General features: G+C 38.3%; 1 protein-coding gene across 5 annotated transcripts; it reads left to right on the top strand.

Annotated features, from left to right (window-relative positions):
• The first annotated feature begins 2,843 nt into the window (after positions 1-2,843).
• LOC556653 (uncharacterized) lies at positions 2,844-22,629 on the top strand. Of its 5 annotated transcripts, XM_021466809.3 has the most exons (9): positions 3,025-3,219; positions 3,441-3,484; positions 6,717-6,822; positions 6,924-7,005; positions 7,599-7,804; positions 8,888-9,008; positions 10,774-10,906; positions 14,671-14,910; positions 19,980-22,629. In XM_021466809.3, the coding sequence occupies exons 3-9, from the start codon at positions 6,748-6,750 to the stop codon at positions 20,035-20,037; spliced, it is 915 nt and encodes a 304-aa protein (XP_021322484.1). In that variant the 5' UTR covers positions 3,025-3,219; positions 3,441-3,484; positions 6,717-6,747; the 3' UTR covers positions 20,038-22,629. The 5 variants fall into 5 exon arrangements, 2 of the variants coding, with proteins under 2 accessions (XP_009290306.1, XP_021322484.1); XM_009292031.5 differs by lacking the exon at positions 3,441-3,484 and having other exon boundaries at positions 2,844-3,219; XR_012391906.1 differs by lacking the exons at positions 3,441-3,484; positions 19,980-22,629 and having other exon boundaries at positions 10,774-11,274; positions 12,232-14,910.
• The last annotated feature ends 425 nt before the right edge of the window (positions 22,630-23,054 follow it).

Raw genomic sequence — 23,054 nt, 5'->3', positions numbered from 1 at the left:
TTTGTGTTTAAGGGTGACAAAAATGATATTAATTACTGCATGAATATTTTTTTAACAAAATCTTCTCAAAATCCTAAATCAAAAAAAATATATTATAAAAAAATAAAATAAATAAATAAATGATTAAATAATTTTCCTGAAAAAACAATCATATTTGTGTTTTTTAGTACTTGTGATCCTGGAGATCCAGAGTTTTAAAGCTGTTCACTGCAATTGATAACTGTTTATTGTTGACTGATTGACCTATTATATGGAGGATGAAACCTGCAAAAACACTAAGTAAATAAATATGCAAATAAATAAATAAATAAGTGAAGTTTATTTATAAACTAATTTCAAGAGGATCACGTGCTTATGATTGCTTGTGGCCGGTCCCGCATTATTCAGTTTATGAATGACCAATCAGATGATTCCTAAGCCACTATAAATACCCTGACAGCCACATGACAGCCATCTTTGTTTTGAAGAATCCCCCCTTCCACCCCTACTCCTCCTCCTAGATGGGTCGCATGGTGGCACTGTTGCTTCACAGCAAGAACATCACTGGTACTAGTCCTGACAAGCCAGCCGAAGTTTCTGTGCGGAGTTTACACATTGTCCCCGTGCTCACGTGGGTTTCCCTCAGGTTCCCTAGTTTCCTTCCACCATCCGAAAACATGCAACTTAAATTAATTGACTAATACAAATCAGCACCATAGACATGCTCCTAGTAAGCAGTTAATCACTATCTGTTCATTAGCTACTACAGGAGGGGCGTTCTCGAGATCTTCCTGAGCTCAAACTCCCCTCTCAGCTTGCAAACGGGAGGGAGCCCCGGGCTCGAGGATCTTATGAGCTCAGGGCTCTCTCCCATGCCATGACAGCATGCCAAACAAGCTTTAGAATCAATCATCAGCTAAGTGGGAACTCTTGAAATGTATATATAAAGTCCACAAATCCCTGAATAAATCAATATAGAAATAATTAGTAGTGCGGGACAGGTAAATAACTGAATAAATTATATGAATAGTGGAGGAATAAGAAAATGCTAAACTGAAAGTTTATTCCAAATCCCTCCTCGTTCAAATGTTAATTCATTCTTGGACGTAGTTGCGTATTTACTTTTCCTCAGCTCAACATGATAATGAAAGGGTGTCTCAAGCATCAGAGTCCACTACAGACAATTTAGCCTACCCAATTCACCTGTACTGCATGTCTTTAAACTGTGGGGGAAATCGGGGAAACTGGAGGAAACCCACAGGAATGCAGGGAGAACATGCAAACTTCACACAGAAACGGCAACTGACTCAGCCAAGGCTCGAACCAGCGACCTTCATGCTGTGAGGTGACAGCACTACCTACTGCGCCACTGCGTCGCCAATATTTTTGAATACATTTATTTATTTATTTGCATGATTATTTATTATTTTATTTATGCAAAAATGTATGGATTTATTAATATATTTGCATATTTATTTATTTATTGTTTTTGCAAGCTTCATCCTCCATAGTATTATGACTGTAAATATTTAATGTTTTTACATAAAACAACACCGATAAAATTTCACCGACAACTCCTTGTTCAAGCCCTTGTTCTTTCCAGACTGGACTATTGCAACTTTCTACTAGCCGGGCTCCAGGCTAACTCTATCAAACCTCTTCAGATGCTTCAGAACGCAGCAGCACGAGTGGTCTTTAATGAACCTAAAAGAGCCAACCCGGGCTTATTGTGGAAACATAGCCCCGCAGACGTTTCTGCGGACTGCGAAATACGTCCCAGGAGGTACGTATTCGAGCGGTTTATGTTTTCGCGGATCCACGAGAGGCCGCTGTGCGCGCTTTTTCCCATCCCTAGCATCTCTCGGGAGCACGCGCTGTTCGCACCTGCTCTGTTCTCGCGTGAAAAGCCACCGGAGGCCGTTGTGGAGTGACCGTCCGTCCGACTGGCTAACTGAATGACCGAACGATCAACCGGGCGGCAGGCAGATCGGCCGACCCGGCCGCCCTCCTCTTCCTCCTCCTTCCCTCTCCCTCTCACTCCGCTGCTCATCCGTTTGCACTGGCTGCCAGTTGCTGCTCGCATCAAATTCAAAGCACTGATGTTTGCCTACAAAGCGATTTCTGGCTGCGCCCCTTCTTATCTGCTCTCACTTCTGCAGATTTATAGGCCCTCCAGAAACTTGCGTTCTGTGAAGGAACGTCGCCTCGTGGTTCCATCCCAAAGAGGGAAGAAAACGCTTTCCCGAACGCTCGCGCTCAATCTGCCCAGTTGGTGGAATGAACTCCCTAACTGCATCAGAACGGCAGAGTCACTCGCTGTCTTCAAAAAGCAACCAAAAACTCAACTATTTAGTCTCCACTTTCCTTCCTAATCTGCAATTGCCTCTCTGACTCCTCCACTAACTACAAAAAAAAAAAAAAATAAATTAAATAAATAAATATATATATATATATATATATATATATATATATATATATATATATATATATATATATATATATATATATATATATATATATATATATATATTACTTTCCCAAAGATGGGTTGCGGCTGGAAGGGCATCCGCTGCGTAAAAACTTTCTGGATAAGTTGGCGGTTCATTCCACTGTGGCGACCCCGGATTAATAAAGGGACTAAGCCGACAAGAAAATGAATAACTATATATATTACTAATGCTTTCCTTCTTAGACTTTACACACCTGAAACTTGCCTTCAGCACTTATTCATTGTTGCTCTTATAATGTGTAAACTGCTTACTTGTCCTCATTTGTAAGTCGCTTTGGATAAAAGTGTCTGCTAAATGACTAAATGTAAATGTAAATGTAAAATGACTAAGCTGATTATAAAACTTGCCCATATTAAGGTAAATTTATAGTTAGAGCGAGTAAATTATTGTAATGGAAAAGTTCATGTCTACACCTCAGACATGCTTTATGTTGTTTTATGGCTTGCTTTACTGTTTTTTGATTACATTATGTCCCAAGATACTGTAACACAAAGATATTTGGACTTGGGGAAAAAGTGGATCAGGAACCTAAATTAGTATGTGATGGGACGCAAGAGGAACACACAACCCTGTCAGTAATCAGATTAGACAGGATTATGTCTGTAGGCTTGAAGACATCAGACGAGCAACTGAAGAGATACACAGCAACCGGTATATTATCATCCACTGAAGAAGATCAACACGAGGCTTTGTTCAGCTGCTGAACATTTCAACCAGATATTTTATCAAGGTATTTACCTGCTTCAGTGTTTTGAGGTCATAAAAATGTGGATTTCTGTTTCTCTTAAAGCCAGAGAGGCTACTCGTCCACTGTAATGCTAATTCTTAAAGGGATAGTACACCCCAAATGTTATTTTCCTCACGAGTGGCTGTAAGCTTTTATGAATCTCTTCCTTTTGTTGAACACAAAACAATTTATTCTGAAGAATAAACAGCGATTGAAATCCGCAGGGACAGAAAACACTATGGAAGCCAGTGGCTGCTTTTTTACTGAGGTAAAGTTGGCTTTATGTTTGCACGTCATTCGTTCAGCGATAATAACTAATGATATTCTCCCTCTTTTGTTTACTATGCTACTTCAGGCCCAAAGCCAGCCTGGTGAAAGGGGTGGTTATATTTTCTCAAAAAGTGCACGGTTTTCAGTTATTCATCCCCCTTTTTTATTTAATTATGGGAATTAAATACTGCATTTTAGTGACATTTTAAGCACTATTTTTAGCTGAATTAGCTTGTCGATTAACCACATTTATTGATGTACCAAAATATTTCCTAAAGATTTAGAATAAAGAAATGTGAAAAAAATATATTTATTTTTTAAAATACAAATGTATTGCATCATATTTCATTGGAAAAAAAAAGAAAATCTGTTAAAGTTTTAAATTAAAAATTGTAGTCGATAGTCATTTATTACACTGTAAAACCCCAAAAATTAAGGCAATATTAATTAAGGTAATTAATTACCTTCAACACTGAGTTCAAAATTCTTTTCAAATGAGTAGAATTAACTTTCAGCCAATTTTAGTTAAGAGTTAACTACACTTATTTCATTTGATAAAGCTGACTGTTGGGTTTTACAGTGTAGGCAAATAAAAAACTGGCCCAATTTTGGTTGTTTGAATAAAAATTCTTAATGGGTCATGACAGCCCCCAATTTTGGTTCAGGTTTACCTCACAATTTTTTTCAAAAGATGCATCATAATGGGCGTGGAGCTCCGAGAGGTGCCTCAATCCCCGGGTCTGAATCATAGGTCTGAATGCAGACTCAGTGCAGCAGATCTCTTGCCTTGTCTATTTTATCCATTAGCCCTGTTGGTAATCTACACTAGAGGATTTAGGCAAACACAGCAGCACGGCAATGTGTAAATGTGAACGAACTCCACTGATAAAAGATAATGTCCGCCATTCTCCAATTCTCGTACTGCTCTCCCGACAAAAATGCTTGCTGGACACAAACAGCTTTGCTGTATTGGCCCTGACAACATTGCGGGGACAAACATGCAACAAACCCCGTGGATCAAGGAAACAAACACATACGAGCCTTCATAAACAGCTAAATACTGTGTGGCTTGGGTATGTGTCTCACAGCTTGGCACTGGCAGGTCTGCCTTCCCTTCGGAAAGCACGTGCAGTCATGAATAATTAAGAAGCCGGCTCTTCTCATAGGATAAGAAAATTCAGCTATGAGTAATAATGAGAAACTGAAACATCTTCACTCCACTTGCAGTTTTGCACTACATCCCTGATTTTGATCCCGTCCCAAAAATCATTTTAAACCCGGAAGATGAAATTAGCTGACAAAAGCTCAAAATTATCCAGTTTACCTAACAGTTAAAGCTAACAGGTGCTAACATTGCCTTAACTAATGCTCAACACACAAAACTCTGTTAAAATCTCAAAAAAATTACTCAAGGGTTTTGTGAACCTTTAAAACATAATATTATTAATGATGTAGAGCTTTACAATCTTTCTTGTAAAAAAAAAGTATATTTGAAAGTTCATGGATAACAAAAATAGCCAAAATAAAGTTCAAATAAATTTAATACGGGCCACTTTTGGTGCTTCACACCTTTTTATCTGTCTTTTTTTTCAAGAATAAGGTCCAAAAATTTAAATAAAATTTACTTGTAAAATGTTTTCTTTATTTAAAATCAACACAGTATTGAAAAATGACTTCTGTTATGTCATATTATTATGTTTTCTTGCACAGTTGGATGTTGGACTCATCAAAAATAATAGTTTGCATTGGCCAAAACTTATTATCACACTGAAGCAACAGCCAAAAGAGGATTCCACTTGGACTTCTTAAAGCCTTTTCCGATTGCTTATTTTCTCTATTTATGATGGACAAATTCTGGACCTTTGTCAGTGAGGGCTGGGTCGAATCCCCCCCTGGTCACGGGCCTGTTCTTTGAATATTCGGTCTGAAATACATCCAAGTCACTTAAAAAAAAAAAGAGTTTTGGAATAAGTGAGGATGAGAAATGAGGAAAATTCTAAAGTGTTGATGAAACGCACCTTTACATGTTTAATCATATTTTAACATTTTATTTACTAAACTTGACCTTTTAATGTTCTATATTACATTATATCATCACCGGCCACTTTATTAGGTACACCATACTATTACCGGATCGGACCACCTTTTCCTTTTAGAACTGCCTTAATCCTTCGTAGCACAGATTCAACAAGGTGCTGGAAATATTCCTCAGAGATTTTGGTCCATATTGACATGATAGCATCACACAGTAGCTGAAGATTTGTCGGCTGCACATCCATGATGCCAATCTCCTGTTTCACCACATCCCAAAGGTGCTCTGTTGGATTGAGATCTAGTGACTGTGGAGGCCATTTGAGTACAGTGAACTCATTGTCATGTTCAAGAAACCAGTTTAAGATGATTCGCGCTTTATGACATGGAGTGTTATCCTGCTGGAAGTATCAGAAGATGGGTGCACTGTGGTCATAAAGGGATGGACCTGAACTGTTGATTCAAGGCAGGATGGATCCGTTTCTTCATGTTGTTAACCCCAAATTCTGTCCCGACCATCTGAATGTTGCAGAAGAAATCAAGACTCATCAGACCAGGAAACATTTCTCCAATCTTCTACTGTCCAGTTTTGGTGAGCCTGTGTGAATTGTAGCCTCAGTTTCCTGTTCTTAGCTGACAGGAGTGACACCCGGTGTGGTCTTCTGCTGCTGTAGCCCATCTGCCTCAAGGTTGGATGTGTTGTGTGTTCAGAGATGCTCTTCTGCAGACCTCAGTTGTAACGAGTGCTTATTTGAGTTACTGATCCTTTCTATCAGCTGGAACCAGTCTGGCCATTCTCCTCTGATCTCTGGCATCAACAAGGCATTTGCGCCCACAGAACTGCCGCTCACTGAATATTTTCTCTTTTTCAGACCATTCTCTGTAAACCCTAATGATGGTTGTGTGTGAAAGTCCTAGTAGATTAGCAGTTTCTGAAATACTCAGACCAGCCCGTCTGGCACCAACAACCATACCACATTCAAAGTTACTTAAATCACCTTTAAATCACCTTTAAATCACTTAAATCATTGAACTGTAGACCATGTCTACACGCCTAAATGCATTGAGTTGCTGCCATGTGATTGGCTGATTAAAAAATTTGCGTTAATGAGCAGTTGGATAGGTGTACCTAATAAAGTGGCCGGTGAGTGTATTTCATCTTTGACCATACAGTTTATTTTCCTATGTATATTTTGCAGACTGCTGAGCACCATGTGAAACCCCTGTAAAATGGCGACTTATGTCCTGTGGTCAGCAGTAGTCTGGACTTTCAAGAGCCTGTTGTTCACATGGAGGTTTTTCTGGGTGAATATTATCTTCTTCCATTAATGCCAGTCTTAATATATTCTGTATTGCTACACAAACACTCTGATAATCAACTGAAATGTTATTCATTTGTACTGTAGGTCAGCCCATATTGTGCTTTAAAGTCTGCACCGCAGCAAAGACTTGACACTGACCATAAACCCCAGCCAAAACTGACCACAGGTAAGAGAAAAACTAAACACAATCATCAATCAATGAAAGCCTCATGAGTGCAATTCGATTGGTTATTTTCACAATTTATCATGGTATACTATCAAAAATGGGACAAATGAGCTTATATAGTGGCCAAATTCTGGACTTTGTCAGAGGAGGGTGCGTTTTTTGAACCACCCAAACCCACCCCGGGTACGGGCCTATATATATATATATATATATATATATATATATATATATATATATATATATATATATATATATATATATATATATATATAATTTAAAAATAACAGTATTACTGTTATTATACAATTATTACTCTAAAATATACAGAAAAGGCACGTGCCCTAGTAAATGGGGTCTAAACTGAGTTGGACAGATGTACCTAATAAAGTGGCCAGTGTGTGTGTGTATATACATATTTATAATATTATAAAAAAACATTCTTTTTTCTGTGTTCCCCAAACCATTGAAGATTTTTATTTTTAGGTGATCTATCCTGATAAGTGTTTAACTCCATTATTAGTATAATCAGAATCAGCACAACAGAATGCGCATTTGCCAAAGCTTTAAAACTAAATGCTTTTATAAATCCCTAGAGGTCAAGCGTCCCGCAGAGACAGATGTGATGAAGGACAAACCTGAAAACTGTGCTCAGCGCGATCGCAAAAGCGGCCTGTTCAAGAGACTGCTGTCGGCTGAAGGAGAGATCCGGGAACTGAAGATAGAGATTGCAAATCAGAGAGCATCGTGGGATATGCGGTTTGTGGAACTGCAAAGGAGACAACATGATCTGAGAGACCAGGTATGTACAATCAAACCCACAATACAGCATTAAATGGGCTCTATGCACAGCTAGAGTTTTAAAGCCAATGATGAACTCCCGGTGAAAGCTTAATGTGACTATTTTCAATTTCACAAGGTTGTTTTAACAGCATCGATGCTGTAATGTAATTGCAATACAGTCAGTTAAATCAGGCATGTCCAAACTCGGTCCTGGAGGGCCGGTGTCCTGCTGAGTTTAGCTCCAACTTGCTTTAAAACACCTGCAGGACGTTTCGAGTACATCTACCAAGAGCTTGATAAGCTGGTTCAGGTGTGTTTGATTAGGGTTGGAGTTAAACTCTCCAAGACACCGGCCCTCCAGAACCGAGTTTGGACACCACTGAGTTAAATAGATGAAATACTGTTGTAACCACTAGTGCCATCAGTAGCAACAGGCTAGCACAGTAATTCCATTGAAAATACTGGGGTAAAATATATGTTTTAAAGGCATGGCGGGGGGAAATGGAATTTAATGCAGTGATTCTTGCCTGATCTGACACCCACTTCACATCTAACAGACAGTGAAGATCGCTGATTTTTAAAGTAGTCAGATCTTAAACGTGACGATTTTGTAATGGAAAGAAATTTTCCATTTGCCTGGCTAAAAAAAATTAAAAGTCCCTGTGTATATAGCCCATTGCTCCTTGTCCCAAGCTTTTTGTGTGTGCGTGTGTGTGTGTGTGTGTGTACGTGTGACATATCAGGACACAAATCTGTATAATGACATGGGTATGACACAGGTATTACAAAAAGGAGGTGAAATATGAGGACATTGGTGACGTCCTCATTTCTCAAAATGCTTATAAATCTTACAGAGCGAGTTTAATCAGAGTGTAAAGCTGCACACAGTCTCCTGTGATGGTTGGGTTTAGGGGTGGGGTGAGGGCAATATAAAATATGGTTTGGACTGTATAAAATGAATGGAAACCTATGTAATGTCCCCACTTTTCACAAAAACAAACATGTGTGTGTGTGTGTGTGTGTGTGTGTGCGTGCGTGCGTGCGTGTGTGTGTGTGTGTATAACATTGCTTTTTAAGCTGTTGTGTGATGTGATATTTTCAGCTGACCTCAGAGATTCTGGTTCGGACGGGAATGCTGTACAGAGATAATGATTCAGAAGAAACAAATGAGGTCTTTACAGAGTCTGGCCTGGAAAACGGAGTTTATACAGATGAGTGTATAAGTACGTCTTTTCTTTTTACAGCCTTGAATATTTTAAAATATCTTTAAATGAATTGACATTGTAAATGGTCTCCGAGGCCTTTTCTGATTCATTTCTGAATAATGAACCTTTTTCACAACTAGTGATGTGCAATAGCACTGGTGTCCTATCCAATCCTATATCAAATGAAGGCGAATATCGGTCATACCGATCTGACACCAATACTTTTTTAATCAAAAACCTATAAACATTTATATATATTTCCGTATACATTATATCATCTTTGCTTCAAAATACAAAAAACGAATAACCGCTTGTGCGAGGCGTTTCTAATGCAGCTTCTATGGAGCAAGACAGTAAATATGAGATTATTCTCACTTCTGTCTGCATATTTCAGTCTCACACTATTGTTTTCCTTTTTCTGAAAGTCGTGATAACACCATTGTGGAGTTTTTCTTTTATTATTTCAGCAAATAGGATTGTAAAATAATTATTTGTTGTCCTCTCCTATTTACTATGCTCAAAGTTTTCCCAACTATGATGACGTCTGCTACTGAGAAACGTGAAATGTGAAAAGGGTCGATATAGTTTAATTATTGTGTTATTGTGAAACTCAATGATTACAGTCAAATAGAATTAAATTAAATATATTCTAAAAAAAAAAAAAAACACTCGTGGTTCATGGGTTTTGTATGGCAATACAAATAGTAAAAAGGGCAATAATAAGGCCATTAAAAAGTATTAAAGGGACAGTTCACACAAAAATTATATATTTTTTTATTATTTACTCACCTTTTATACTAACAACGTGAAACCTGTAATCATTGATTTCCAAAGAACATTAACTGACAAACGTTTTGTCAACTATCCAAGTTTTAGAAACAACAAATAATTACTTGACTTCCAGTTGATCTTTTGGTATCAGAAGTGGCTCAAGTGAAAGGCAAAGGCCTCTAGATTACACTTGTTTTATTAAAAATAAAATATGATCATGACTTGATTTTTAATGATTTAATTAGGATAGTAAGATCTGACTTTGCTTAGACAAAAGTCTTGTCACTGAACAGAAATAATGTCCAGTGTAGAATATAAAGTCCTGCTGCAGTGGAGACAGAATGAATATTGTGTCTGACTCAATCATGAGCTTGGAGGACTGCATCCATACATCTCTACAATGACTCAAAACACTGATTAATAAAGTCATCTGGAATGGCAAAGAAAGTGTTCCAGAGTTCATCAAGATTCTTTGGATTCATCTTCAATGCCTCCTTCTTCATCTTACCTCAGATATGCTCAATAATGTTTATGTCTGGTGACTGGGCTGGCCAATCCTGGAGTACCTTGACCTTCTTTGCTTTCAGGAGCTTTGATGTGGAGGCTGAAGTATGAGGAGCGCTATCCTGCTGAGGAATTCGCCCTCTCCTGTGGTTTGTAATGTAATGGGCAGCACAAATGTCTTGACACATCAGGCTGTTGATGTTGCCCTCCACTCTGCAGATCTCTCACATGCCCCCACACTGAATGTAACCCCAAACCATGATTTTTCCATCAGCAAACTTGACTGATTTCTGTGAAAATCTTCTTGGGTCCATGTCGGTTCTAACAGGTCTTCTGCCGTATTTGTGATGATTGGGATGATTCACACATGATTCTGAAAAATCTACCTTCTGCCACTTTTCCAAATGATCAACTAGAAGTTAACTTATTATTTGATGTTATTCTGACCTGCAGTCAGAAACCCTGTTTAGATGAATGGGAAAACTGAGTCTCTTCTTACCTTCCATAGGTGGTCTCAGACAGACCCACCAGCAAAAGAGGCTTGATATGGATCTGCTTGGAGACGGTGTTGAGCAAAAGAGTTTGTACGGAAGTCAAACCTCCTGCCAATCCAGAGCCACTTCTGCCATGTCTAACATCAGGTATTCATGTTCGTTCATGCCCGGCTCCTGTCACTGAAAACCGCTGTCACAGTCAAGTGTTCCTCAGAACTGTGGAATAAACAGGAACATTTCACTCTGGAATGCAGTCGATGACCAATCAGAAGCACATATTCCCATGCATTAATGAATGCATATTTATTTAAAGCATCTTTTTCTGGTCTTATTTCCTCATATAACGTCTTCATTACAAACCAATTCTAAAGTGAATCACAACATTTTTAACTCTGAATTTAAGAGAAAAAATTACGAAAAAATTTTAAACAAAGAGGACAAGTATAAAGGAAAAATATAAACTATGTTTTAAAGAGCCGCTATTATGGGTTTTTGAAAAAGTTCTTCTATGCCAGGCATGTCCAAGCTCGGTCCTGGAGGGCCGGTGTCCTGCAAAGGTTAGTTCCAACCCCAATTAGACACACCTGGGCTAGCTCATCAAGCTCTTATGCTGCGTTCACACCAGATGCGGAATGCGCGGATAAATCGCGATATTCGCGCATAAATAGCCACGTGAACATTTGAGTTTACTCGCTTCATTCGAGCGTCAAACCCCCCTTGATTCGAGCGTCAAACCCTGCTTCGTGTGTCAAATCCGCTTCATTTGCGTGTCAAATTCACTTCAGAAGAGACGCGGATTCGCGTGATGGGCAGGGCTTCTGTCTGCCCGGTGACTCTAGCTTCATTGCTAAATGGTTAACATGGATTTTATGAAGAAAATAACAGAGTTTATGTGCTTTATGAAGGCTGAAAAACAGCATCGATACGTTTAGGGCCGTGCCTGAGTCCACTACATACTTTCAGAGGTGCATCCAGCTGTGTGAGCTCATAAACTCCTCCAGAAACTTAACCTGGCCGACGGAGACTTTCAGCGGTGCTTCTGACTGAGCCTAGCCCAGTTTGATTAACTTCTTGTCGGTGTCGGCTGGAGGATTTCCTCTGGGACACCCACAACAAGCGATACGTCACTATCACGCCCCCACAAGAGCAAGCTCCTGATTGATTAACGCGGCACGAATGTCCGCTGAAGTTCAGACTTTTGAACTCAAGCAATTAGCGTAAAACAAGTGTCAAACGCGCAAAACGCTGAATTTGCGCAGCATCATTCGCACGTATCGCTACGTGCCATTTGTGCATATCACGCCGCAGGATGTCTATTTACGCATTTGCATTGACTTAACATGTAAATTACTCGCGCTTGACGCACGTTCCGCGTCTGGTGTAAACGCAGCATCACTAGGCTTTCTAGAAACATCCTTGCAGGTGTGTTGAGGCAAGTTGGAGCTAAAATCTGCAGGACACCAGCCCTCCAGGACCGAGTTTGGACACCCCTGTTCTATGCAGTGTGTAACACAACTCTGAGTGAATGAAAACATCCAGCAGAGGTTTAAATCTGAAAGTGCACCATGTTTAAAACTTTTGATTCTTTAACGAAATAGTCGACTCAGAGTCGAATGAATAAATCGAGATGGGTTTGGATCTTTTGCTTGAATGCGTCAACGTTGGCTACATCTGAAAACGCATACTTCCATACTAGATAGTAGGCTAAAATAAGCATGTGAGCCGAGTAGTATGTCCGAATTCATATAATTCGAAAATAAGTATGTGAGAAGTGCTTGGATGACTTACTTCTGGCAAGATTCTGAAGTGCGCATCCCATGCACTCTGCCCTATCCCATGATGCCCCACGAGAGAATTCATGAATAGGAGTGAAGCGACGCAACCAACGCAGGTTGGTCATGTGACCAGGACAAAATGGTGGATGTAGTACATCCAAATTCCATTCATACGTCTAACTTTCTTACTGTGTAGAACGTATTCTTCTAACGGCCGTGTAGTACGTTTAAATTTAAATGCAGTACCTACTGAGTAGTAGGCTCAGTTTGGACATAGCCATTGATACAGTACATCACCAAATATTTAGTACCGGCTCGGTAAAATGTGCATGCGTTTTCCCTTCAGACACTAGTGGAGCGTGGGGGGATCATGGAACTGATCATGCAACTGATGCCGATCCCTGACTGATGGAGATTCGGCTGAGGGGAATAAAGGGTTAAAGTTCATTTTTACAACAACACCACAGTATAGCCAAGCTAGTGCTGTGTTTGTTCCTGTCATATTTCTGATGATTGATACAATAACCTACACTGCAACGTGGGATTCGTCGGCTGTTAGTTATAAAAGGAAGGAGCCGCAGAGGCTATTATATATGGGACTATGTCAGACTTTGACAGGGACTTTGTCAGTAACTTTTACAGATCATATGGACCCGTTTCTTCTTCCTCCAGGTCATAGCATGTAAGTGTCATTAAAACTGTTGCCTCATTTTGTGTAGTTTGCAAAATATGTTTAATTGTGCACCCGGTGTGGCTTGTAATCACTTCTCTATTATAGATCAGTGCTTGTACTGTATCTCTCAGGTTAAAACTTGACTTATATTCACATATTGCCTCTTCCTGCTTCTTCCTTTTTGGATTTAAACGCGTTTCTGGACTCACGATTCTCTGCCGTTTGTCTTTGCTATGGGCCCTATCAGCCGTTCCTATACAGCCGGCAGCTAGCTCTCTGCAACTCTCACATGGTCGCCAACTGAAGCACATGGGAAAGCCAGGTTGCGCCAGAAGTGGTGTTAGTGAGGCCAGCAGGGGGCGCTCAACCTGTGGTTCCTAAGGCCCCAGTATACGGGGACTCTATACTGCTCAGTAAGCGCCGTCTTTCGGATAAGACGTTAAACCGAGGTCCTGACTCTCTGTGGTTGTTAAAAATCCCAGGATGTCCTTCGAAAAAGAGTAGGGGTTAAACACTGGCATCCTGGCCAAATCTGCCCTCTAGCCTCAGTCCATCCTGGCCTCCTAACCTTCCCCATATCATAATTGGCATATCATGACTCTGTCTCCTCTCCACCATTCAGCTGGTGTGTGGTGTGCCTTCTGGCGCAAAATGGCTGCAGTCGCGTCAATTAGGTGGATGCCGCACACTGGTGGTGGATGAGGAGATTCCCCCCATTGTGTAAAGTGCTTTGAGTGCCCAGAAAAGCGCTATATAAATGTAAGGAATTATTATTATTATTATTATCATACACGCGCAGCCAATTTTCAAAATAGTTCAACTTTTGCCACTGTGTGGATTAAAACTGAATGTGTGTGCTTGTAATTACATGGGGTTAGGTTTAAGAGTAGAGTAATATGCTGGTGTTTAACTGCATTGCTTTATTGCATTCCTGCATTAGGCTCTCATAAACTTCATAGCTGTGGTGGGCATTTCTCTCCATCTCGCGCTGAACGGAGTCAACCAATCACAACAAATAAATCGCTGAACCAATCATGTGGGAGTTATTGGGATAATTAGGTAAAAATAAATGCACATTATAAGACAATGAAAGTGTTTTTTGACCTTGCATGCATATCAGACTGTTGTTGGAGACCCCAAAAACCAAAATATGAACTTTTATAATGCAAAATAGGGGCTCTTTAAAGACAGGTTTATTATTCACAATAACTAATAACACATTGTTTTCATGGGTCAAAATTTATTAAGCCTTTAAATGTCACTTTAAGATGAATTCTAGTATCTTTAAAAAAATCTAGTCAAATATTATTTACTGTCATCATGGCACAGATAAATTAAATCAGTAATTAGTGTTGAGTCAGTAAAACTAATGTTTAGAAATGTGTTGAAAACATCTTTCCGTTAAACAGAAATTGGGAAAAAAAAAACACACGTTTACACATCCAGGCACTCTCTTTTTTCAGTGTAAGGTCTTGGAGGAGTGGAGGTGGACCTCATCGAGTGTTTGTGCCCCATTCCCCCATGGACCTGAAAACTGGACACAGAGTTCGGATTATGTTACCGTCTGGACGGATCTGCACCGGGACCTTACGTTACCTTGGCAACATGCACAACTCCCCTGACCACTATCTCGGTGTAGAACTGGAGATGGCTGATAATGGACAGCACGACGGCACTTATGAAGGGCAGCGCTACTTTGACTGGTATGACGATGTTTTTCTATACTACACTCAAAAAATGAAGTTTAAAATGAGTTGAAACAACACAATTGTTAAGTTTTATTTGGGGCAGCTTAATAGGTTTATGTTTATTCCACTTAAATGTATAAACTAACAAGTTAACGTAATTCCTTCATGTTGTCCCAACACAAATCGATTGTGTGGAACCCCCATTTTTCGCAGTATACAGTTGTCTGCTTTTAGTGCAATTTGATATGTTCAGCTTCATTTTACAGCGCATTGTGCTCTGCGTCCTGATTGGCAGGGGCGCAACTGCACATTTCAACTTTTACGCGCCCCCCTTCAATCCAACTATATTTTATAACAGGCAAGTGATAAAATGTGGAAAATATTTCCATCAATAAATTAAAGATATTTTTTCATAAAGATATCAATATGCTTCAAAAAATACAGTTTCGCATTTCTGAACACAACTGAAATAGTATGAAGTAGTAAAAGGTATAATTACATTAAGCATGTTAGGTCGCAAAGAAATGCATCTCATACCACCCCAAATTTAATTTTCCCTCACTAAATGATTATATCACCTTGACTAGCCTTGCTTTTGGACTTTTTGTACTACATTTGTCAAAACAAAATGATAGACATGGGAGTCCTAAAGGGCAAAAGAACATTGTAATTACTTCTCACATGCATACTGTGAGAAGTGTAAGGTCTGTCTTTGCAAGAACAATTGACTGAAACTGCTAAAAGTTAAATAAAAAAGAATGTCAAATGTTTAGTGTAAAAAAAAACAGAAACAAACAAATGTTCTGTTTAATTGAAATGTTATAACTTTGTAGCTAAAATTAAAATAGTTTTGAGCTAAGAAGTTACCAAAAGGCCTGATGAATCTATATGATACATAATAAATTCATAAAAACATGTATATGGTATGAAAAATGGGGGTGGGGGGGTGTTGGGTGTTATGATTTTTTAATTTAATAAAATACAATATTATACGCTTATAAAATGCTAAATAAAAAATTTATATATATATATATATATATATATATATATATATATATATATATATATATATATATATATATATATATATATATATATATATAAATATATTATTTAAAACTTTTAATATGGATAATTTCAAAAATAGTTTTGGCACAATGGCGCCCCCCATGTGTGGCGCCCCTATGCGCCGCATATACTGCATACCCCCTTTTTGCGCCACTGCTGATTGGCTGTAGATTATTGTCAATCAATATTCTCTGTGTCTTCTGTACAGTACAGAATGCGTTCAGCATGGCAGATTAACATAAATCTTTGATCGCTAGCAGTGTGATTTCTGCTGTAACTGTCCGCAGCAAAGCCATTGTAAACATATGTTTATATCAGTGTAAGCACACCGGCACCGCAAGTCGATGGCTGTCTGTGGTGCATCTACGAGTCAGGACACTGTTCATATTTCTGCCACGCTACAGAGCGCCATCAGAATAATTTCATTTTAAGACACATTTGAGTGTGCACGTCCGGTGTGTGTTACTTTTTAACTGTCATGTGCGCTGCGCATCCTGTGTGCGACCCCCTTAAGGATGGAGTCTGCTTTAGCTTTGTGGATCAAGAAAAACATTACGCTGGATGTCAACATTATCCAAACTAAAGCTAAAAAACTTTATGAACGTTCTGCCCGATAGTGATGAATGTTTGTGCCTGACAACAGGTTTTGATCTTTGGTTTTATTCTATAAAACTGGATTCATTTTTCTACGAAAGTTTGAACTTTGAGAGTTTTAAACAAGAGAGAAAAGTGTGAAAATGTGAATGCACTCGAATTTTTGTGTGTGTGTGTGTGTGCTCGTTAAAACTACCTAATTAAAATGAGCTACCACAACACAATTCCTGAGATTTTATTGGGACAACTTAATTTTTTTATCTTTAATCCACATAAATTTGGTAAAAGTGTTAAGTTAACCTAATCAATTTTTGTTGGGACAACATGTATGAATTGTGTGGAACACTGCATGTTTTACAGTGTGTGAAAGTGTGTAGCGAGGAGTTTAACAGCCTTTAAACATCTATAATAATTGTAAAAAATAAAGCTGACTACTTCGCAGTTTTCACCTATCGTGGGTTATTTTTAGAGCGTAACTCCCACGATTAACGAGAGACTGGAATGACCAGTTGGCGTTTCTGTGTGGAGTTTGCATGTTCTCTGCATGTTGGTGTGTTATAGGTGAATTGAATAAACTAAATTACCGGTAGTGTAGTGTATGAGTGTGTTTGTGAATGTGAGAGTGTGTGGATGTTTCCCAGTACTGGGTTGCGGCTGGAAAGGCATCCGCTGTGTAAAACATATGCCTGAATAGTTGGCGGTTCATTCCGCCGTGGCAACCCCTGATAAATAAGAGACTAAGCTGAAAAAAAATGAATGTTGACTAATGTATATGCAAATGAGAGGAATTTGTTATTTTGAAAATGCAAGTTATTGTAGTTTTGTTTAATTTATTTCAAGTAGCTAGCTACTATAAAACAAATATTTTTAGTTGTTTATATTTCTGTTTATTATTAATAATTTTATTAAAATGCAAATGATCAGCAGTTTCATATAGAGCAAAAAAAAAAAAAATCCAAACATTGATGCTAAACACTATTAAAACATTATATATGTAACTTATCGCATACAGCAGTCAAAAAGCAAACAAGAAGCACTTAATATTATTATTTTATTGGAGAATAAGAACAATTTATCTGAAATATCTTGTTTGTTTAGCGATTTTATTTTTGATATTGTGTCTGGATTTGGAGGTTTGGATTATATAGATCTAACAGAAACGAACACTAAAATAAAAAGTCGTTACCTTCTTGTCTGGCCACATTAAAGGCCAGATCAATTTTTATTTCATTTATCCACCTTTTGACTGGAAGGTTATTGAGTTCAATAACCAAGGAAAAACAAACACTCAGGAATTTGACAATGGTTACAAATTTCTGACGTTCTTCAAAATATCAACAGAACAAAAAACAAAAACAAACTCAATCCAGTTTGGAACAAGTGAAGGGTGAATAAATGATGACAGACTTTTCATGTTTGGGTGACAGATTGACAGATTGTACAGCCTGTCTACACCAAATACACAAAGCATGACGTGGTGCATCAAAAATCAAATAAAACTAATTATTTTCAGTCTAGTTGCCAAAAGTAAACAGATGTCCAGTTTCATTTCAGACAGATTTGTAATCCACACTTGCATCATATGTATTCACTAGAGGGCGCTGTCTACATTAGCTAATCTGAAATACGTTACTTAGGGTACATTCTGTCGTATGTTTTGCATAACAAATCCATTAGAGGGCACGGTCTACATCAGCTAATCTAAAAAACGTTACTTAGGATACATTTCGTTGTCCGTTTTGTATAACAAACCCCCTAGAAGGCACGGTCTACATTATCTAATCTGAAATATGTTACTTAGGATAGGTTTTGTTGTATGTTTTGTACAACAAATCCATTAGAGGGCGCTGTCTACATTAGCTAATCTGAAATACGTTACTAAAGATAGGTTATGTTGTACATTTTGTAAAACAAATCCACTAGAGGGCGCTGTCTACATATGCTAATCTGAAATACGTTTCTTAGGATAAATTTCGTTGTATATTTTGTATAACACATCCACTAGAGAGAAATACCTTTCTTTTGGTGCATTCTGTTGTATGTTTTGTAAAACGAATCCACTGGAGAGTGCTGTCTACTTTAGCTAATCTGAAATACGTTACTTAGGGTATATTTTGTGGTACGCTTCGGTTAACAAATCCTCTAGAGGGCGCTATCTACATTAGCTAATCTGAAATACGTTACTTAGGATAGGTTTTGTTGTATGATTTGTATAACAAATCCATTAGAGTGCGCTGTCTACATTAGCTAATCTGAAATACGTTTCTTAGGATAAATTTCGTTGTATATTTTGTATAACACATCCACTAGAGTGCGCTGTTTACATTAGCTAATCTGAAATACGTTACTTAGGATAGGTTTTGTTGTACGTTTCGGATAACAAAACCACTAGAGGGCGCTGTCTACATTAGCTAATCTGAAATACGTTTCTTAGGATAAATTTCGTTGTATATTTTGTATAACACATCCACTAGAGTGCGCTGTTTACATTAGCTAATTTGAAATACGTTACTTAAGGTTTATTTAGTTGTACGTTTCGGATAACAAAACCACTAGAGGGCGCTGTCTACATTAGCTAATCTGAAATACGTTACTTAAGGTTTATTTAGTTGTACGTTTCAGATAACAAATCCACTAGAGGGCGCTGTCTACATTAGCTAATCTGAAATAAGTTACTTAGGGCACATTTTGTTGTACGTTTCTGATAACAAATCCACTAGACTAGAGGGGGCTGTCTACATTAGCTAATCTCAAATACGTTACTTAGGATATATTTCATTTTATGTTTTGTAAAACAAATCCACAAAGGCAGAGCTTGTCGTACAGCTAGTAAACCACTAAACTCTTCCCTAAACCCAAACAATAGTGTATTCAACAGATGTAAAAGAAAAGTGCACCACAAAAACATCGTTTTACCACGATTTTATATTGCTTTTTCTATTTTGTTGAAGCGTGCTTGAATCCGAGCACTCTGCAGCACAAGCACCGTACAAATATAGCAGAAAAGTCATAAACAGTGTAAAATAGTTTTGTGGTGTTTATTTGGTGTTGTGCAAAAGGAGACATGAAAAAATCCATTATTTGCCAATAATAAGAGATAATCAATATTGTTAGTGTAAAAAGAAAGACAATTTGTTACCATCATACTGTCCCCTTGTGTTCATTTTACCTTAAATCTACAGACAAATGTAAGTTTAAGTAAGTATATTTTGTGGTTTCACAAAAAAGTAAGCTAAAGCACGTATTTCCAATCAGCCTGTGGAACATTTTTTAAATTAATTCAAGTAGTTTCCACTCATCTCATTGTAAATAACTCAGCTTAAACAACCAACTATTAAAATGTGAATTTAAAAATGATGTTATGTTCAGTGTTCTGCTTTCTCTCCTGACATTTCTTTCATTATTTTTCTCTTTCTCTTCAGTGACCCGGGATATGGTGCGTTTGTACCCTTCAGTAAATTGTTAATGGCTTGGGAGTAAACACTAAGTGAAGACTCAACACACGTCACGGCGAAGTACAATGCGATCTTGGATTAACATCATCTTGATCCTGGAACATCATATTTGTTGAAAAACGTAATCCATTCCTTTTTCCTACCCATTCCACAATCATAACTGTGAGTTATTCCCAAATTCAGAAGAGAATAATAGTTGGATAACAATCATGTAGAACCGTAAGCCTAAATTTAACATAAACAGTAAACAAATCCCTTAATTCTGATTGGTTGATTGGAATCTTGTTCCAGGATCAACGTAAATGTTAATCCAGGAACATGTCCAGCGTGGTGAAATCAGGTTAGGAAAGATGAAGACTCAACAGCACTTTCACAACAGCTGTAAGAATCACAACAACTGCTTCAATTCTCACAGAACTGTACGACTGCAGTGGTGACGTATTTTTGTGGGTCAATCTACACTTTGGCTCCCTCAACGAAACACAAATATAATTTTTTCTCAGGTGGGTTTAGGTTAATTGAAGAAAATAAATTTGAAGGTTATGTTTCTTACAACTTTTAAGCATCATGATAATCTTTAAAAATGAACTTTGACTAATACTGACGCATAATTACAGTATAGTTGGCAGAGGGAAACAATGCAATGTCAACTCTGCTAGTCGAATGATAGCTTACAGAAACAAATAGCAACATAATCAAACGTTCCCTATGTCACATTTTGACATTATTTTACTTTACAATAATGGATTGTTTACACTCAAAAATAAAGGCACGACTGCTGTCACTGGGGTGGAACAATTTTAAAAGGTACACGCTTGTAACTAAAAGTCCTTATTAATACCGTAAGGGTACGTACTAGTACCTTAAAAGTTTAAATGTGTACCTCTGGAAAATTGTAGGTACTAATATACGCCTTGATAGCATGGCAGCTCAGGGATTAGCACTGTCATGTCACAGCAAGAAGGTCACTGGTCTGAGTCCTGGCTGGGTCAGTTGGCATTTCTGTGTGGAGTTTGCATGTTCTCCCCATGTTGGCGTGGGTTTCCTTCCAGTGCTCCAGTTTCCCCCACAGTCCAAATATTGAATAAGCTAAATTAGCCATAGTGTATGGGTGTTTACTAGTACTGGATTGGACAGACATGTATAAAACATATGCTAGAACAGTTGGTGGTTCATTCCGCTGTGGCGACCCCTGATAAATAAGTGACTAAGCCGAAGGAAAATGAATGAATATACACCTTTAAGGTAGTAATATGGACCCTTTAAGTACAAATGTATACCTTTTAAAAAGGTACCACCCTAGTAACAGCTCTCGTACCTTTATTTCTTTTCGTATACTATTTCAGTTTATAATCGGAAAATGCTTGCAATGTATGTGCTGTTCTAAAACAAGTCACCTGTTTGTACATGTATTACAGTGTGATTTGTATGAAAATGTTCAATGTTTTGAAGACAATTAAGTATCTTTAACCCCGCCGGTCCTACACCCCCCAACCCATTCTGACAACCTTCAGCATGGCAGTCGGTTGCTTTACAGAGGAGGCTAAAGACTGTGACCTCTAGAGTCTGTCGCTAGAGCACCTTTTAGAGGTCAGAGGAGTGAGGTTTACCTGCACTTCACTTGCTGGCCTCCATTACAATCACGCCTCTAAGCCTCACTCCTATCCGGGTCACGGCACCAATGCAACCCCGCTGGTGTTCCACCCCCCTAACCCGCTACGAGCTGTGATCAAACCGGCCACTTTCTGCATCGGTTGCTCTACCAAGGAAGCTAAAGACCATGGCCTCTTTCGTCTGTTGCTAGAGCACCTTTTACGAAACATTCACACAGAGCAACAGTGTCAACGCTTCACATTCACTTTGAATGGGTGACGTCAGGCGTTGCGAAACTGCATTGTGGATCCCTCGTCGCCGCTTCAGAGGCGTTGCTCATTGCAGAATTTGGGACTTTCTCAACTTTTCAAGCGCCAACGGAAGCATCAGCCAATCAGATCGCTGCGTGCAAATACACCAGCTCAGACAAATGCCGATTGCTGACTAATTCCATTGGCTGGCGCTGCTATGACGATCGCGTCAGCCCCAACTTCAGACATGCCCTCTGTCAAGCGTTGACGCTGAAGCTCCGTGTGAATGCACTGTAGAGGTCAGAGGAGTGAGGTTTACCTGCACAGCACTTTACTAGCTGGCTTCGTTGCACTCACCACATTAAACCTCACTCCCATCTGGGAAATAACTCTTGTTAAGGTAAAGTTGGTTTTATATTTGCACATTCGTTCATTTTTGAACAGTGACAATATTTGACATGGACTCTATATTGGAACAGCATCTGAAATAGCATGTAAGTTTGACTTCAAACCAACATTTAAAACTATTTAATTGACTTTGAATGATGACGTACATTGGTAGTCGTTGGCTGCTAATATGATTACTCTGAACACTTCTCAGAAATTATATTATTAAGGAGAAAGTCAGAATGCGTAAATATGAAACCAACTTGACCTCAGTGTAACGTTCTGTGGACGTGAAGGGATTGTATATTAAACATTTGAATGAGACTACACAGAAATGCATGCGATTTACCAACCAATTCCTTGCAATTAAATTGTGTTTTACTCTGCATTATTTTACTGACTGTTCTCTGAAATTCTGGATGGATACCAGCAGATTTAAGATAAGTATGATCTTATCAGTTATTTTTGAAAATGCCAAACATAGCCTATATACAAGGAGCGGTGTTGAAATTCTGTAGAATTTCATGCACACACATGCCATGCATTGTATGACATTTCATTTATAACCCATATTAGTGTCTATTTTCATGGTACTAGTACTTATTTTTAGATACCAGTATCTTTTCCATTAGGAGGTACTTATTTATTAGATGCTAGTGCTTTTTTAAAATATACTAGCGCTTAATCATTAGATACTAGTTATGTGTTAAATACTAGTACCATTATCCATTAGGTATTAGTACTTATTCATTAGATACTAATATATATTTAATAGGTACTAGTACTTATTGACTTGTTCTATTTAATTGAT

Source organism: Danio rerio, chromosome 16 (assembly GCF_049306965.1).
Source record: "Danio rerio strain Tuebingen ecotype United States chromosome 16, GRCz12tu, whole genome shotgun sequence".
In the NCBI taxonomy this organism is placed as follows: Eukaryota; Metazoa; Chordata; class Actinopteri; order Cypriniformes; family Danionidae; genus Danio; species Danio rerio.
This window is presented reverse-complemented; position numbering and strand designations above follow the sequence as displayed.